Raw genomic sequence first — 19,470 nt, 5'->3', positions numbered from 1 at the left:
CGTGGAACAACTCCTACAGAACACCTACTGAAGGCTGACAGAAGACCTCAGACCCCCCAAAAGGCAAGAAACTCCCCACGTACCTGGGTAGGACAAAAGAAACAAGAATAAACACAGACAAAAGGATAGGGACGGGACCTGCACCAGTGGGAGGGCGCCGTGAACGAGGAAAGATTTCCACACACTAGGAGCCCCTTCGCGGGAGGAGGCTGCAGGTGGCGGAGGGGGAAAGCTTCGGAGTAGCGGAGGAGAGCGCAGCCACAGGGGTGCGGAGGGCAAAGCGGAGAGATTCCCGCACAGATGATCGGTTCCGACCGCCACTCACCAGCCCGAGAGGCTTGTCTGCTCGGCCGCCAGGGCGGGTGGGGCTGGGAGCTGAGGCTCGGGTTTCGGGTTTCAGTCGGAGCGCGGGGAGAGGACTGGGGTTGGCGGAGGGAAGGGAGCCTGAAGGGGTTAGTGCACCACGGCTAGCCGGGAGGCAGTCCGGGAAAAAGGCTGGAGCTGCCGAAGAGGCAAGAGACTTTTTCTTCCCTGTTTCCTGGTGCGCGAGGAGAGTGGATTAAGAGCGCTGATTAAAGGAGCTCCAGAGACGGACGCGAGCCGCGGCTAAAAGCGCGGACCCCAGAGACGGGCGTGGGACGCTGGAGCTGCTGCTGCTGCTGCCGCTGCTGCCGCCGCTGCCGCCGCCGCAGCCGCCGCCGCCGCCAAGAGGCCTGTGTGCGAGCGCAGGTCACTGTCCATGCCCCATTTCCGGAGAGCCTGTGCAGCCCGCCACTGCCGGAGTCCAGGGACGGCTTCCCCGGGAGAGCGCACGGCGCGCCTCGGGCTGGTGCAACGTCACGCCGGCCTCTGACGCCAAACGCTCGCCCCGCCTCCGTGCCCCTCCCTCCCCCGCGGCCTGAAGGAGCCAGAGCCCCCGAATCAGCTGCTCCTTTAACCCTCTCCTGTCTGAGCGAAGAACAGACGCCCTCCAGCGACCTACACGCAGAGGCGGGGCCAAATCCAAAGCTGAGACCCGGGAGCTGTGAGAATAAAGAAGAGAAAGGGAAACCTCTCCCAGCAGCCTCAGAAGCAGCGGATTAAAGCTCCACAATCAACTTGATGTACCCTGCATCTGTGGAATACATGAATAGACAACGAATCATCCCAAATTGAGGAGGTGGACTTTGAGAGCAAGATTTATGATTTTTTTCCCCTTTTCCTCTTTTTACAACGAATTATCCCAAATTGAGGAGGTGGACTTTGAGAGCAAGATTTATGATTTTTTCCCCTTGTTCTCTTTTTGTGAAAGTGTATGTGTATGCTTCTGTGTGAGACCCCCTCCCTCCTTTCTTTCTTTCCACCCTCCCTCCCTCTCTCCCTCCCTTCTTTCTTTCCTTCCTCCCTCCCTCCCTCCTTTCTTTCTTTCTTCCTTCCTTCCTTCCTTTCTTTCATTCTTCCTTTCTTTCTCTCTCTCTTTCTTTCTTCTACTAATTCTTTCTTTCTACTTTTTCTCCCTTTTATTCTGAGCCAGGTAGATGAAAGGCTCTTGGTGCTGCAGCCAGGAGTCAGTGCTGTGCCTCTGAAGTGGGAGAGCCAACTTCAGGACACGGGTCCACAAGAGACCTCCCAGCTCCACATAATATCAAACAGCGAAAATCTCCCAGAGATCTCCATCTCAACACCAGCACCCAGCTTCAGTCAACGACCAGCAAACTACAGTGCTGGTAACCCTATGCCAAGCAACTAGCAAGACAGGAACACAACCCCACCCATTAGCAGAGAGGCTGCCTAAAAACATAATAAGGCCACGGGCACCCCAAAACACACCACCAGACGTGGACCTGTCCACCAGAAAGAAAAGATCGAGCCTCATCCACCAGAACACGGGCACTAGTCCCCTCCACCAGGAAGCCTACACAACCCACTAAACCAACCTTAGCCACTGCGGACAGACACCAAAAACAACGGGAACTACGAATCTGCAGCCTGCAAAAAGGAGACCCCAAACACAGTAACATAAGCAAAATGAGAAGACAGAAAAACACACAGCAGGAGAAGGAGCAAGATAAAAACCCACCAGACCTAACAAATGAAGAGGTAATAGGCAGTCTACCTGAAAAAGAATTCAGAATAATGATGGTAAAGATGATCCAAAATCTTGGAAATAGAATAGACAAAATGCAAGAAACAGTTAACAAGGACCTAGAAGAACTAAAGATGAATCAAGCATCGATTAAAAACACAATAAATGAAATGAAAAATACTCTAGATGGGATCAATAGCAGAATACTGAGGCAGAAGAACGGATAAGTGACGTGGAAGATAAAATAGTGGAAATAACTGCTGCAGAGCAAAATAAAGAAAAAAGAATGAAAAGAACAGAGGACAGTCTCAGAGACCTCTGGGACAATATTAAACGCACCAACCTTCGAATTATAGGGGTTGCAGAAGAAGAAGAGAAAAAGAAAGGGACTGAGAAAATATTTGAAGAGATTATAGTTGAAAACTTCCCTAATATGGGAAAGGAAATAGTTAATCAAGTCCAGGAGGCACAGAGAGTCCCATACAGAATAAATCCAAGGAGAAATACGCCAAGACACATATTAATCAAACTGTCAAAAATTAAACACAAAGAAATCATATTAAAAGCAGCAAGGCAAAAACAACAAACAACACGCAAGGGAATCCCCATCAGGTTAACAGCTGATCTCTCAGCAGAAACTCTACAAGCCAGAAGGGAGTGGCAGGACATATTTAAAGTGATGAAGGAGAAAAACCTGCAACCAAGATTACTCTACCCAGCAAGGATCTCATACAGATTTGACAGAGAAATTAAAATCTTTACAGACAAGCAAAAGCTGAGAGAGTTCAGCACCACCAAACCAGCTTTACAACAAATGCTAAAGGAACTTCTCTAGGCAAGGAACACAACAGAAGGAAAAGACCTACAATAACGAACCCAAAACAATTAAACAAATGGGAATAGGAAAAAACATATAGATAATTACCTTAAATGTAAATGGACAAAATGCTCCCACCGAAAGACACATATTGGCTGAATGGATACAAAAACAAGACCCATATATATGCTATCTACAAGAGACCCACTTCAGACCTAGAGACACATACAGATTGAAAGTAAGGGGATGGAAAAAGATATTCCATGCAAATGGAAATCAACAGAAAGCTGGAGTAACAATTCTCATATCAGACAAAATAGACTTTAAAATAAAGACTATTAGAAGAGACAAAGAAGGACACTACATAATGATCAAGGGATCGATCCAAGAAGAAGATAAAACAATTGTAAATATTTATGTATCCAACATAGGAGCACCTCAATACATAAGGCAAATACTAACAGCCATAAAAGGGGAAATCGACAGTAACACACTCATAGTAGGGGAATTCAACACCCCACTTTCACCAATGGACAGATCATCCAAAATGAAAATAAATAAGGAAACACAAGCTTTAAATGATACATTAAACAAGATGGACTTAATTGATATTTATAGGACATTCCATCCAAAAACAACAGAATACACATTTTTCTCAAGTGCTCATGGAACAGTCTCCAGGATAGATCATATCCTGGGTCACAAATCAAGCCTTGGTAAATTTAAGAAAATTGAAATGGTATCAAGTATCTTTTCTGACCACAATGCTATGAGACTAGACATCAATTACAGGAAAAAATCTGTAAAAAATACAAACACATGGAGGCTAAACAATACACTACTTAATAATGAAGTGATCACTGAAGAAATCAAACAGGAAATAAAAAATTACCTAGAAACAAATGATAATGGAGACACGACGACCCAAAACCTATGGGACGCAGCAAAAGCAGTTCTAAGGGGGAAGTTTATAGCAATACAATCCCACCTTAAGAAAAAGGAGGGCTTCCCTGGTGGCGCAGTGGTTGAGAGTCCGCCTGCCGATGCGGGGGAAATGGGTTGGTGCCCCGGTCGGGGAGGATCCCACGTGCCGCGGAGGCTGGGCCCGTGAGCCATGGCCGCTGGGCCTGTGCGTCCGGAGCCTGTGCTCCGTGGCGGGAGAGGCCACAACAGTGAGAGGCCCACATACCGCAAAAAAAAAAAAACAGGAAACACCTTGAGTAAACAACCTGACCCTGCACCTAAAGCAATTAGAGAAAGAAGAACAAAAATCCCCCAAAGTTAGAAGGAAAGAAATCATAAAGATCAGATCAGAAATAAATGAAAAAGAAATGAAGGAAACAATAGCAAAGATCAATAAAACTAAAAGCTGGTTCTTTGAGAAGATAAACAAAATTGATAAACCATTAGCCAGACTCATCAAGAAAAAAAGGGAGAAGACTCAAATCAATAGAATTAGAAATGAAAAAGGAGAAGTAACAACTGACACTGCAGAAATACAAAAGATCATGAGAGATTACTACAAGCAACTCTATGCCAATAAAATGGACAACCTGGAAAAAATGGACAAATTCTTAGAAATGCACAATCTGCCAAGACTGAACCAGGAAGAAATAGAAAATATGAAGAGACCAATCACAAGCACTTAAATTGAAACTGTGATTAAAACTCTTCCAACAAACAAAAGCCCAGGACCAGATGGCTTCACAGGTGAATTCTATCAAACATTTAGAGAAGAGCTAACACCTATCCTTCTCAAACTCTTCCAAAATATAGCAGAGGGAGGAACACTCCCAAACTCATTCTACGAGGCCAACATCACCTTGATACCAAAACCAGGCAAGGATGTCACAAAGAAAGAAAACTACAGGCCAATATCACTGATGAACATAGATGCAAAAATCCTCAACAAAATACCAGCAAACAGAATCCAATAGCACATTAAAAGGATCATACTCCATGATCAAGTGGGGTTTATTCCAGGAATGCAAGGATTCTTCAATATACGCAAATCAATCAACGTGATACACCATATTAACAAATTGAAGGAGAAAAACCATATGATCATCTCAATAGATGCAGAGAAAGCTTTTGACAAAATTCCACACCCATTTATGATAAAAACCTTGCAGAAAGTAGGCATAGAGGGAACTTTCCCCAACATAATAAAGGCCATATATGACAAACCCACAGCCAACATCCTCCTCAATGGTGAAAAACTGAAACCATTTCCTCTAACATCAGGAACAAGACAAGGCTGCCCACTCTCACCACTCTTATTCACCATAGTTTTGGAAGTTTTAGCCACAGCAATCAGAGAAGAAAATGAAATAAAAGGAATCCAAATTGGAAAAGAAGTAAATCTGTCACTGTTTGCAGATGACATGATACTGTACATAGAGAATCCTAAAGATGCTACCAGAAAACTACTAGAGCTAATCAATGAATTTAGTAAAGTAGCAGGATACAAAATTAATGCACAGAAATCTCTGGCATTCCTGTACACTAATGATGAAAAATCTGAAAGTGAAATCAAGAAAACACTCCCACTTACCAATGCAACAAAAAGAATAAAATATCTAGGAATAAACCTACCTAAGGAGACAAAAGACCTGTATGCAGAAAATTATAAGACACTGATGAAAGAAATTAAAGATGATACAAATAGATGGAGAGATATACCATGCTCCTGGATTGGAAGAATCAATATTGTGAAAATGACTCTACTACCCAAAGCAATCTACAGATTCAATGCAATCCCTATCAAACTACCACTGGCATTTTTCACAGAACTAGAACAAAAAATTTCAAAAATTGTATGGAAAAACAAAAGACCCCGAATAGCCAAAGCAATCTTGAGAACGAAAAACGGAGCTGGAGGAATCAGGCTCCCTGACTTCAGACTATACTACAAAGCTACAGTAATCAACACAGTGTGGTACTGGCACAAAAACAGAAAGATAGATCAATGGAACAGGATAGAAAGCCCAGAGATAAACCCACGCACATATGGTCAACTTATCTTTGATAAAGGAGGCAGGAATGTACAGTGGAGAAAGGACAGTCTCTTCAATAAGTGGTGCTGGGAAAACTGGACAGGGACATGTAAAAGTATGAGATTAGATCACTCCTTAACACCATACACAAAAATAAGCTCAAAATGCATTAAAGACCTAAATGTAAGGCCAGAAACTATCAAACTCTTAGAGGAAAACATAGGCAGAACACTCTATGACATAAATCACAGCAAGATCCTTTTGGACTCACCTCCTAGAGAAATGGAAATAAAAACAAAAATAAACACATGGGACCTAATGAAACTTAATAGCTTTTGCACAGCAAAGGAAACCATAAACAAGACCAAAAGACAACCCTCAGAATGGTAGAAAATATTTGCAAATGAAGCAACTGACAAAGGATTAATCTCCAAAATTTAAAAGCAGCTCATGCAGCTCAGTAACAAAAAAACAAACAACCCAAACCAAAAATGGGCAGTAGACCTAAATAGACATTTCTCCACAGAAGATATACAGACTGCCAACAAACACATGAAAGAATGCTCAACATCATTAATCATTAGAGAAATGCAAATCAAAACTACAATGAGATAACATCTCACACCAGTCAGAATGGCCATCATCAAAAAATCTAGAAACAATAAATGCTGGAGAGGGTGTGGAGAAAAGGGAAACTCTTGCACTGCTGGTGGGAATGTGAATTGGTACAGCCTCTATGGAGAACAGTATGGAGGTTCCTTAAAAAACTACAAATAGGGGCTTCTCTGGTGGCGCAGTGGTTGAGAGTCCGCCTGCCGATGCAAGGGACACGGGTTCCTGCCCCGGTCCGGGAAGATCCCACATGCCGCGAAGCAGCTGGGCCCGTGAGCCATGGCCGCTGAGGCTTCGCATCCGGAGCCTGTGCTCCGCAACGGGAGAGGCCACGGCAGTGAGAGGCCCGCGTACCGCAAAAAAAAAAAAAAAAAAACTACAAATAGAACTACCATATGACCTAGCAATCGCACTACTGGGCATATACTCTGAGAAAACCATAATTCAAAAAGAGTCACATACCAAAATGTTCATTGCAGCTCTATTTACAATAGCCAGGAGATGGAAACAACCTAAGTGTCTGTCATCGGATGAATGGATAAAGAAGATGTGGCACATATATGCAATGGAATATTACTCAGCCATAAAAAGAAACAAAATTGAGCTATTTGTAATGAGGTGGATAGACCTAGAGTCTGTCATACAGAGTGAAGTAAGTCAGAAAGAGAAAGACAAATACCTTATGCCAACACATATATATGGAATTAAAAACAAAAATCATGAAGAACGTAGGGGTAAAACAGGAATAAAGACACAGACCTACTAGAGAATGGACTTGAGGATATGGGGAGGGGGAAGGGTAAGCTGTGACAAAGCAAGAGAGAGGCATGGACATATATACACTACCAAACGTAAGGTAGATAGGTAGTGGGAAGCAGCCGCATAGCACAGGGAGATCAGCTCGGTGCTTTGTGACCGCCTGGAGGGGTGGGAGGGAGGGAGACGGAAGAGGGAAGGGATATGGGAACAGATGTATATGTATGACAGATTCACTTTGTTATAAAGCAGAAACTAATTTTAAAAATTGCAAGAATAAAAAAAAGAAAAGAAAATAACATTATTGGGCCTTCCCTGGTGGCGCAGTGGTTAAGAATCCGCCTCTCAATGCAGGGGACATGGGTTCGAGCCCTGGTCTGGGGAGATCCCATATGCCGTGGAGCAACTAAGCCCACGTGCCACAACTACTAAAGCCAATGCATCCAGAGCCCATGATCCGTAACAAAGAGAAGCCACCACAATTAGAAGCCCGCGCACTGCAACGAAGAGTAGCCTCCGCTTGCCGCAACTAGAGAAAGCCCGCGCCCAGAAATGAAGACCCAACGCAGCCATAAATTAATTAATTTATTATTCTAAAAAACATTATTTTTTTTTAGAGCTTCCATACTTCCTACTGATAAAGAACTTAAATTAATATTATTATTATTGAATTGAATTTATAATAATTACAGTTCAAAAATTTCTTTATATTCTTTTAACCCTACAACAAATTTTAAAGTTGGAAAAAATTTTGTGCAGCTCAACAGTGATGAAAATAACTCTCACATCAAATGAAGAAAAAAACAAAAGCACTCACCATATAGTCAAGTCAACTTCATCAGATAAGTATTGCCTATAATCCAACTGTGCAAAAAGTGGAAACAGCACTTGTACTCCTCCAATTGAATGCATGGCACTTTGGATGGAATGTGTTAAAACCGCCTTCACATCCTTGTAAAACAGAAAACACAGTAAAGATTCCAATGATTCTTTTCCAAAACAATTCAAAATGAAACATAACAAGAACAATAAAATGTTACGTTACATGTCAAAAGCTACCAAATACACCTCAATAATACATCAAAATTTACCATTAAAAATATTCTTAAAAGATTACCGCTAGTACCTGGAGCATGAGTGCATGCGGTGAATGAACAAAAATTGAAGGGTTGTCCTTAGGGGATGATTCGAGGCAGAGCTGGGCATCTGTGGCGCGTGGATTGTATGTGAATGCAATGGCACTAGAGAGTTTGCCATCATACAATAAAAGTTTGTGATGCTCAGCAAGGAACAGGTCACTTTCTGCTTTAAATTTAAATGTACCCTAAGAATTAATAAAGAGTAGAACAGTTAAGATAGGCCACAAAAAGAAAAATTAACTACAAATCACCAGAGATATAAAAAGTTAAGCAGAACACTGATCATTTTCCTAACAATGTCAATTAAGAGAAGTCTTGCATGCTTAGTTACCTCTAAAGTAGACTGAATTCATTTTAAAGATATAATGGAAATCAAGCCAACTTGACATTAAAACCTTACATTTAAAAAAATGTAAAATTAATATCCTACACAGCATGTTTTGTTTTTTTTATTGTACTGTCTTTTTTTTAATTTTGGTAAAAAGAACATAAAATTTACCATCTTAAACATTTTTAAGTGTACAGTGCAGTGTTGTTAATTACAGCACACTATTGTACAACAAATCTCTAGAACTTTTATGTCTTGTGAAATTGAAATTCCCGTTGAATAACAACTCATTTCCACTTCCCCCCGTACCCTGGCAAACGTCATTCTACTTTATGATTCCATGAGTTTGACTACTTTATATAACTCAAACGAGGGGAGTCACAGAGTATTTGTCATTTTGTGACTGGTATAACATCCTTAAGATTCACCCATGCTGTATGTAGGATGTGTCAGGGTTTTTTTTTCTTTTTTAAAGCTGAATAATATTCCATTGTAAATACATACCACATTTTCTTTATTCATCCATCCATAGACAATTAGGTTGCTTCAACCTCTTATCTATTGTGAATAATGCTGCAATGAACATGGGTGTACAAATAGCTCTTTCATATCCTGCTTTCAGTTCTTTTGGATATATACATAGAAGACTGCTCAATCATGTGGTAATTCTATTTTTTATTTCTTGAAGAATCACCATATTGTTTTCCATAGAGGCTGCACCATTTTACATTCCCACCAACAGTGCATAAGGGTACAAATTTCTCCACACACCCTAAACCATACTTATTTTTATTTAACAATGGTCACACTAATGGGTATAAGGTGATTATCTACTGTGGTTCTGATTTACATTTCTCTGATGATTAGTGACTTTGAGCATTTTTTCATATGCCTGTTACACATTTATATATTATCTTGGGAAAAAATTCTATTCAAGTCCTTTGCCCACTTTTTCTTTTTTTTGGGGGGGGGCGTGGTACACGGGCCTCTCACCATTGTGTCCTCTCCCATTGCGAGCACAGACTCCGGACACACAGGCTCAGCGGCCATGGCTCACGGGCCCAGCCGCTCCACGGCATGTGGGATCCTCCCAGACCGGGGCACAAACCCGTGTCCCCTGCATCAGCAGGCGGACTCTCAACCACTGCACCACCAGGGAAGCCCCTTTGCCCACATTTTAAATGAGTTGGGTTTGTTGTTCTTGTTGAGTTGTAGGAGTTCAACATATACTCTGGATATTATTAACACTTTATCAGATATTTGGTTGGAAATATTGTCTCCCATTTCATGGGTTGCCTTTTTACACTGTTCTTGATACACAAAAATTTCAATGCACAAAAGATTTTAAGCTTGATGAAGTCTCATTTCATTGTCTATTTCTGTCTGTTTCCTATTTTTTTGGTGTCATATCCAAGAAATCATTGCCAAACTCAATGTCATGAAGCTCTTCATGTGTTTTCATGCAGAAATCTTATGTGTAGGTCTTATGTTTAAGTCTTTAATCTATTTTGAATTAATTTTAATGTATGGATTAATGTATGGATTCTTTTCCATGTGGATATCCTTTTTTTTTTTTTTTTTGCAGTACATGGGCCTCTCACTGTTGTGGCCTCTCCTGTTGCGGAGCACAGGCTCCAGACGCGCAGGCTCAGCGGCCATGGCTCATGGGCCCAGCCGCTCCGCGGCATGTGGGATCTTCCCAGACCAGGGCATGAACCCGTGTCCCCTGCATCGGCAGGTGGACTCTCAACCACTGCTCCACCAGGGAAGCCCTCTTCTTTAATTCTTTCAGCTGTTTTACACATTTCACTCACTATACAAGTCTTCTGCCCCCTTGGTTAAGTTTATTCCTAAGTATTGCTTTTTATGCTATTATAAATGGGATTACTGTCTTATTTTCCTTTTTGGATTGTTCACTGATAGTATGTAGAAATACAACCGATTTTTGTTGCAAATGATGTTGGCTGTGGGATTTTCATATATGGTCTTATTATTTTGAAGGAGTTTCCTTTTATTTGTAACTTGTTGAGTGTTTTTATTATTAAAGGGTGTTGAATTTTGTCAAATACTTTCTCTGCATCTATTGAGATGATCGTGTAGTTTTTGTCCTTCACTCTGTTAATGTGGCATATTACATTGATTTTTTTTTCATATGTTGAACCAGCTTTACATTTCAGGAATAAATCCCAGTTGGTCATAGGGTATGACCATTCTAATGTGCTCTTGAATTTGGTTTCCTACAATACTGTTTAGGATTTTTGCATTAATATCAATCAGGGATATTAATCTGTAGCTTTATTTCCTTGTAGTGTCTTTGTCTGGCTGTGGTTTCAGGGCAATGCTAAACTCAGAAAATGAGTTTGGAAGTGTTCCCTCCTCTTTGTTTTTTTGAAGAGTTGAGGAGAATTGGTGTTAATTCTTCTTTAATGTTTGGTAGAATTCTCCAGTGAAGCCATTTAGTCCTGGACTTTAACTTATTCAGAGGTTTTTGATTATTGATTCAATTTCCTTGTTAGCGATAGTCTGTTCAGGTTTTTATTTCTTCAGTCTTGATAGGTTGTATGTTTCTAGGAACATCTATTTCTTCTAGGTTATACAATTTGTTGGCATGTAATTGTTCATAGTAGTCTCATAATTCTTTTTATATTCATAGCATTAGCTGTAATGCCTACTCTTTCATTTCTGCTTTTAGTTACTTTAAGTCCTCTCTTTTTTCCTTAATTATTCTAGCTAAGAATTTCTCAGTTTTTTGTCCTTTAAAAAAAAAAAAAAACCTGACTCAGTTTTGTTGAGTTTTTCTATTTCTTTTTTAGTCTCTATTTCATTTATTTCTGCTCTAATCTTTACCACTTCCATTCCTCTGCTAACTTTGGGTTTAGTTTGCTCTTCTTTTTCTAGTTCCTTGAAGCATAGATTAGGTTATTGACTTGAGATCATTCTTTTTTTTAAAGTAGGCATTTATCACTATGAACTTCCCTCTTCATATTGCTTTCTCTGCATCCCATAAGTTTTGGAATGTCATTTTAGATTTCATTTGTATCAAGATATTTTCTAATTACCCTTGTAGTTTCTCCTTTGACCCATTAGTTTTTTAAGACTGTGTTGCTTAATTTCCACATATCTGTGTATTTTCCAGTTTCCTTCTACTATTGATTTCATTCCACTGTGGTCAGAAAAGATACTTGGTATGAGTTCAATATTATTAAATTTGTTAAGACTTGTTACGTGGTAATACGTGGTAATACGTGGTCTATCCTAAAGAATGTTCCATATGAGCTTGAGAAGAATGTGTACTCACTCTACTACTGTTGGGCAGGATGTTCTATATATGTTCGGTGCAATGGATCAATATTGTTCAAGAACTCTGTTTCATTACTGATCTGCAGTCTGGTTATTCTGTCCATTATTGAAAGCACTATATTGAAGTATCCTACTATTATTGTGTTTCTGCATAATTCTTCCTTCAGTTCTGTCAACGTTTGCTTCATATATTTGGGAGTTCTGATGTTAGGTGTACATATTTTTAATTGCTATATCTTCCTGGTGAACTGACACTTTTATCATTATATAATTTCCTTCTTTGTCTCTTGTAACAGTTTTTGACTTAAAGTCTATCTTTTCTGATTATAAGTATGGCTACCTCTGCTCTCTTTTGGTTATCATTTGCATGTACTATCTTTATCCATCCTTTCACATTCAGCCTATGTATGTCATTAGTGTGTCTCTCCTAGACAAAACACAGTTGCACCTTGTTTCTTGAATCCATTCAGCCAATTTACTTCTTTCCAGTTGGAGGTTTAATCTGGTCACATGTAATGTAATTACTGAATGGGAAAGACTTAGTATTGCCATTTTCTTCATTGTAATTTGTTAATTGTTTTCCTTTGTATTTCATTGACTTTTTTCATATTTATATGCTTTGATCCCTTCCTCCTTTTATTCTGTGTAACTTCTATGGGTATTTTATTTGTGGTTACCATGGAAATTATGTAAAATAACTTAAAGTTAAAACACTCTAAACTGATAACAACTTCAATCACAAACAGAAACTACTCATATATATCTCCACTCCCCCCACTTTATATTATTGATGTTAAAAATTACATCTTTTTGGGACCTCCCTGGTGGCGCAGTGGTTAAGAATCTGCCTGCCAATGCAGGGGACACGGGTTCAATCCCTGGTCCAGGGGGATCCCACATGCAGCAGAGCAACTAAGCCCGTGCACCACAACTACTGAGCCTGTGCTCTAGAGCCCAGAGCCACAACTACTGAAGCCCGTGTGCCTAGAGCCCGTGCTCCACTACAAGAGAAGCCACCACAATGAGAAGCCCATGCACAGCAATGAAGAGTAGTCCCTGCTCGCCACAACTAGAGAAAGCCCGCAAGCAGCAACAAAGACCCAATGCAGCCAAAAATAAATAAATACATTTATTTTTTAATTATATTTTTTATATTGTGCATCTATTAACAAAGATTCAGAAAATTTTCTTCCTTTTGTCTTTTAAATGAATGAGAAAATAAACTATAACCAACTGGGATTATCCCAGACATGCAAGGTTGGTTTAAATTTGAATAATCAATGTAATATACTACATTAATAAAAATAAAGGACAAAAATCACATGATCATCTCAGTAGAAGCACAAAGAGCATTTGACAAAATCCAACAACTCTTCATGATAAAACACTCAACAAGCTAGGAATAAAAAGTAAACTCCCTTCAATAAACAGATCATCTACACAAAATTGATAGCTAATGTCATAGGCTGATGGTAAAAGACTGAATGCTTTCTCCCCTAAGGTCAGGAAAAAGACAAGATGTCTGCTTTCACCACTTTTTTTTTTATTTTATTGTGGTAAGAACACTTAACAGGAGATCTACCTTATTAATGGATATTAACTGATATTAACAGATAATTATTAACAGATAATAAGGTATTATTATCTATAAACACAATGTTGTGCAGCAGACATCCAGAACTTATTCATATTGCATAACTAAAAATTTAGTACCATTGACTAGTAATTCCTTTTTTCCCTTCCCCCAGCCCTTGGCAACCACCATTCTACTCTTTGTTTCTATGACTTTGCTTTTATCTCATATAATTGGAATCATGTAGTATTTGTCTTTCTGTGGCAGGTTTATCTCACATACCATAATGTCCTCAAGATGCTGTACTAGAGGTTCTAGCCAGGGCCACTAAGCAAGGAAAAGAAATAAAAAGTGTCCAGAAAGAACTAAAACGAGGGCAGTTTACAAATACATCATCTTATATATAGAATCTTAAATATAGAAAATGCCAAGAAATTCACACAGAAAAAAACAAACTATCAGAGCTAATAAACTAGAACAGCAAGGATGTACTGTAGAAGATAAATATATAAAAATCAATTTCGTTACCATACATAAGCAACAAATAACCCAAAAATGAAATTAAGAAACAATTCCATTTGATATTGCACATAAAAGAAGAAAATGTTTAGGAATGAATTTAACAAAATACATGCAAGACTTGTTCACTGAAAACTACAAAAAGAAATTGAAGAAGACCTAAATAAATGAAATAATATCCCAAATTCATGGATTGGAAGATTTAATACTCATAAGATGACAAATCTTTCTAAATTGATCTATAGATTTAAGGCAATATCTATCAAAATCCTAGCTACTTTTTTTTGTAAAAATTAACAAGTATATCTTAAATTCATACAGAAATGTAAGATACCAACAACAGCCAAAACAATCCTGAACAAGAACAAAGTTGGAGAATTCATACTTCCTAATTCAAAAAATGCATTACAAAACCACAGTATTCAAGACTGTGCTACTAGCCTAAGAACAGACATATAGTTCAATGAAACAAAATCGAGAGTCCACAAATACTTACATTTATGATCAACTGATTTTTGGTGAAGCTGTCAAGAAATACAATAAGGAGAGAATATTCTTTTCGGCAAATGATGCTGAGACAACTAAAAATCCAAATGCAAAGGAATAAGGTTGCACCAAATACAAAAATTAACTCAAAATGAATCAAACACTTAAATGTAAGAGCTAAAAGTATAAAATTTTTATAAGAAGACACAGGAGTACATCTTCATGAACTTGAATTAGGAAATAATTTTTCAGATATGACACCAAAGCACAAATAATAAGAAAAAATATAGACAAATTGGACTTCATCAAACTGAAATGTGTGTTTCAAAGGAAAACATCAGGCAAGTGGGAAGACAAGCCACAGAATGGGAGAAAATATTTGCAAATCATATACCTGATAATGGATTTGTTTCTAGAATATATTTTTAAAACTCTTAAAACTGAGGCTGAGGAGAGGAGGAGTGGAGAGTTGTTCTTCCATAAGTATAGAGTTTCAGTTTTGCAGAATGAAGAGAGTTCTACAGCTAGGTTGCACAATGTAAAAATACTTAACACTACTGCACTGTACACTTAAAAATAGCTAAAGTGGTAAGTTTTATGTGTATGTTACCAAAATTAAGTTTTTTTTTTTGAAAGCCTCTTAAAATTTAGCAAATAAAAAGGGAGCTCAGTTTTTAAACAGGCAAAGGATCTGAATAAACAGTTCGCAAAAAAAGACATATAAATAGCCTTATCATAAGCACACAAAAACACATTCAACATCATTAGTCATGAGGGAAATGCAAATCAAAACCAAACCACAATGAGATATCACTTCACACACACTAAAATGGCTATAATCAAAAAGTCAGATAATAACAGGTGTTCAAGAGAATACGAAGACAGGGGCTTCCCTGGTGGCGTAGTGGTTGAGAGTCCGCCTGCCGATGCAGGGGACGCGGGTTCGTGCCCCGGTCTGGGAGGATCCCACATGCCGTGGAGCGGCAGGGCCCGTGAGCCATGGCCGCTAAGCCTGCGCGTCTGGAGCCTGTGCTCCGCAACGGGAGAGGCCGCACAGTGAGAGGCCCGCGTACCGCAAAAAAAAAAGAAAAAAAAAAAAAGAGAATACGAAGACATCAAAATCCTCATATACAGCTGCGGTAATGTAAAATGATGTGGCCACTTTGGAAAGCAATCTAGAAATTTCTTAAAAAGTTAAATGTAGAGTTACCATATTACCAGCGATTCCACTCTAGGTACATACCCAAGAGAAATAAAAACATGTGTGCACATAAAACCTTGTACAGAAGGGTTCACAGCAGTATTGTGCATAACAGCCAAAAGGTGGAAACAGCCCAATGACTATCAACTGATGAATAGATAAAATGTGATATACCCACACAATATTATTTGGTAATAAAAAGGAATGAAGTATTAATGCGTGCTACAACATGGGTGGACCCTGAAAACACTATGCTAACTGAAAAACCGTCAACCGCGGAAGATCTCATACTGCATACTTTCCTTTACATGAATTGCCCGGAAGAGACAAACCTATACAAATAGAATTAGATTAGAGTACTGGGAAGCAGGAAAAATCAGGAGGGACTGCTCATAAGTATAGTATTTCTTTTGGGGATGAACATACTTTAACATTACAGAGTGGTAATGTTTGCACAACTTTGTGATACAATAAAAATCACTGAATTATACATAATAAATGGGTAAAAGGTAAGATATGTGAATTATATCTCAAGAAAACTTCTATTTTGAAAAACTCATTCAGAGTAAAGGCTGTTCTGGGACCAATTAACAAAGCTTAAAAGTAAAACAAACTTCAGAGACCTTCAAGATGGCGGACGAGTAAGACGTGGAGATCACCTTCCTCCCCACAGATACATCAGAAAAACATCTACACGTGGAACAACTCCTACAGAACACCTACTGAACGCTGGCAGAAGACCTCAGACCTCCCAAAAGGCAAGAAACTCCCCACGGGGCTTCCCTGGTGGCGCAGTGGTTGAGAGTCCGCCTGCCGATGCAGGGGACACGGGTTCGTGCCCCGGTCCGGGAAGATCCCACATGCCGCTGAGCGGCTAGGCCCGTGAGCCATGGCCGCTGAGCCTGCGCGTCCGGAGCCTGTGCTCCGTAACGGGAGAGGCCACAACAGTGAGAGGCCCGTGTACCGAAAAAAAAAAAAAGAAAGAAAGAAACTCGCCACGTACCTGGGTAGGGCAAAAGAAAACAGAATAAACAGAGACAAAAGGATAGGGCCGGGACCTGCACCAGTAGGAGGGAGCCGTGAAGGAGAAACGGTTTCCACACACTAGGAGCCCCTTCCCGGGCGGAGACTGCAGGTGCCGGAGGGGGAAAGCTTCGGAGCCGCGGAGGAGAGCACAGCCACAGGGGTGCGGAGGGCAAAGCGGAGAGATTCCCGCACAGAGGATCGGTGCCGACCGCCACTCACCAGCCCGAGAGGCTTGTCCCCTCACCCCCCGGGGCGGGCGGGGCTGGGAGCTGAGGCTCGGGCTTCAGTCAGAGCGCTGGCGGCGTGAACACAGCCTGAAGGGAGTTAGTGCGCCACGGCTGGCCGGGAGGGAGTCCGGGGAAAAGTCTGGAACTGCCGAAGAGGCAAGAGACTTTTCCTTCCCTCTTTGTTTCCTGGTGCGTGAGGAGAGGGGATTCAGAGCGCTGCTGAAAGGAGCGCCAGAGACGGGCGCGAGGCGCGGCTGAAAGCGCGGACCCCAGAGACGGGCGTGGGACGCTGGGGCTGCTGCCGCCGCCACCAAGAAGCCTGTGTGCGAGCACAGGTCACTCTCCACACCTCCCCTCCCGGGAGCCTGTGCTGCCCGCCACTGCCACGGTACCGGGCTCCACAGACCACATCCTCGGGAGAACGCACGGGCGTGCCTCGTGCTGGCGCAACGTCACGCCGGCCTCCGCCGACGCACGCTCGCCCCGCCTCCGTGCCCCTCCCTCCCCCGCGGCCTGAGGGAGCCAGAGCCCCCGAATCAGCGGCTCCTTTAACCCCGTCCTGTCTGAGCGAAGAACAGACGTCCTTCGGCGACCTACACGCAGAGGCGGGGCCAAATCCAAAGCTGAGCCCCGGGAGCTGTGCGAACAAAGAAGAGAAAGGGGAATCTCTCCCAGCAGCCTCAGAAGCAGCGGATTAAAGCTCCGCAATCAACTTGATGTACCCTGCATCTGTGGAATACCTGAATAGACAACGAATCATCCCAAAATTGAGGCAGTGGACTTTGGAAGCAACTGTAGATTTGAGGTTTGCTTTCTGCATCTAATTTATTTCTGGTTTTATGTTTATCTAAGTTTAGTATTTAGAGCTTATTATCATTGGTAGATTTGTTTATTGATTTGGTTGCTCTCTTCCTTTTTTTTTAATATATATATTTTTTTCCTTTTTTTCTTTTTGTGAGTGTGTGTGCGTATGCTTCTTTGTCTAATTTTGTCTGTAGAGCTTTCCTTTTACCATTTGTCCTAGGGTTCTGTCTCTCCATTTTTTCTTTGTTTGTTTTGTTGGGTTTTTTTTTCTTAGTATAGTTTTTGGCACTTGTTATCATTGGTGGATTTGTTTATTGCTTTGGTTGCTCTCGTCTTTCTTTTTTTTATTACATTTTTATTTTTAATATTTTTTAATTTTTTATTTTAATAATTTTATTTAATTTGTTGATTTATTTACTTCTTTATTCTTTCTTTCTTTCTTTTTCTACCCTTTTCTTCTGAGCTGTGAGGCTGACAGGGTCTTGGTGCTCTGCCCGGGTGTCAGGCCTGAGCCTCTGAGGTGGGAGAGCTGAGTTCAGGACGTTGGTCCACCAGAGACCTCCCAGCTACACGTAATAGCAAATAGCAAAAACTCTTGCAGAGATCTCCATCTCAACACTAAGACCCAGCTCCACTCAGAGACCAGCAAACTACAAGGCTGGACACCCCAAGCCAAACAACTAGCAAGACAGGAACACAACCACAACCATTAGCAGAGAGGCTTCCTAAAATCATAATAAGGTCACAGACACCCCAAAACACACCACTGGACACGGTCCTGCCCACCAGAAGGACAATATCCAGCTTCATCCACCAAAACACAGGCACCAGTCCCCTCTACCAGGAACCCTACACAACCCACTGAACCAACCTTACCCACTGGCAGCAGACACCAAAAACAACGGGAACTAAGAACATGCAGCCTGCGAAAAGGAGACCCCAAACACAGTAAGTTAAGCAAAACAGAAGACAGAGGACTACACAGCAGATGAAGGAGCAAAGTAAAAGCCCACCAGACCAAACAAATGAAGAGAAAATAGGCAGTCTACCTGAAAAGAATTCAGAGTAATGATAGTAAAGATGATGGAAAATCTTGGAAATACAATGGAGAAAATACAAGAAATGTTTAACAAGTAGCTACAAGAACTAAAGAGCAAACAAACAGTGAAGAACAATGTAATAAATGAAATTAAAAATTCTACAGCAGGAATCAATAGCAGAATAATTGAGGCAAAAGAACGGATAAGTGACCTGGAAGATAAAATAGTGGAAATAACTACCACACATCAGAATAAAGAAAAAATAATGAAAAGAATTGAGGACAGTCTCAGAGACCTCTGGGACAACACTGAATGCACCAACAGTCGAATTACAGTGGTCCCAGAAGAAGAAGAGAAAAGAACAGTACTGAGAAAACATTTGAAGAGATTATAGTTAAAAACTTCCCTGATATGGGAAAGGAAATAGTCAATCAAGTCCAGGAAGCACAGAGAGTCCCATACAGGATTAATCCAAGGAAAAACACGCCAATACACCTATTTTTTTTCTTTTTTTTTTATGGTTTTTTTTTTTTTTTTGCGGTACGCAGGCCTCTCACTGTTGTGGCCTCTCCCGCTGCGGA

At 40.7% G+C, this 19,470-nt stretch overlaps 1 protein-coding gene across 4 annotated transcripts in view; it reads right to left on the bottom strand.

Annotated features, from left to right (window-relative positions):
• The window catches only part of LRBA (LPS responsive beige-like anchor protein), a gene marked incomplete at both ends in the record, with an annotated part of 768,451 nt that overhangs the window by 637,172 nt on the left and 111,809 nt on the right, over positions 1–19,470 (bottom strand). For all 4 annotated transcript variants that reach the window (XM_079699415.1, XM_079699414.1, XM_079699417.1 and 1 more), the window contains 2 exons: positions 8,064–8,197; positions 8,373–8,570. In XM_079699415.1, coding sequence (XP_079555541.1) covers positions 8,064–8,197; positions 8,373–8,570 — 332 coding nt within the window. The remainder of the gene's footprint in view (positions 1–8,063; positions 8,198–8,372; positions 8,571–19,470) is intronic.

This window comes from Hyperoodon ampullatus (genome assembly GCF_949752795.1).
Source record: "Hyperoodon ampullatus genome assembly, chromosome: 1".
Lineage (NCBI taxonomy): Eukaryota > Metazoa > Chordata > Mammalia > Artiodactyla > Ziphiidae > Hyperoodon > Hyperoodon ampullatus.
The sequence above is the reverse complement of the archived record's forward strand: the minus strand, read 5'-3'. Positions and strand labels throughout refer to the sequence as shown.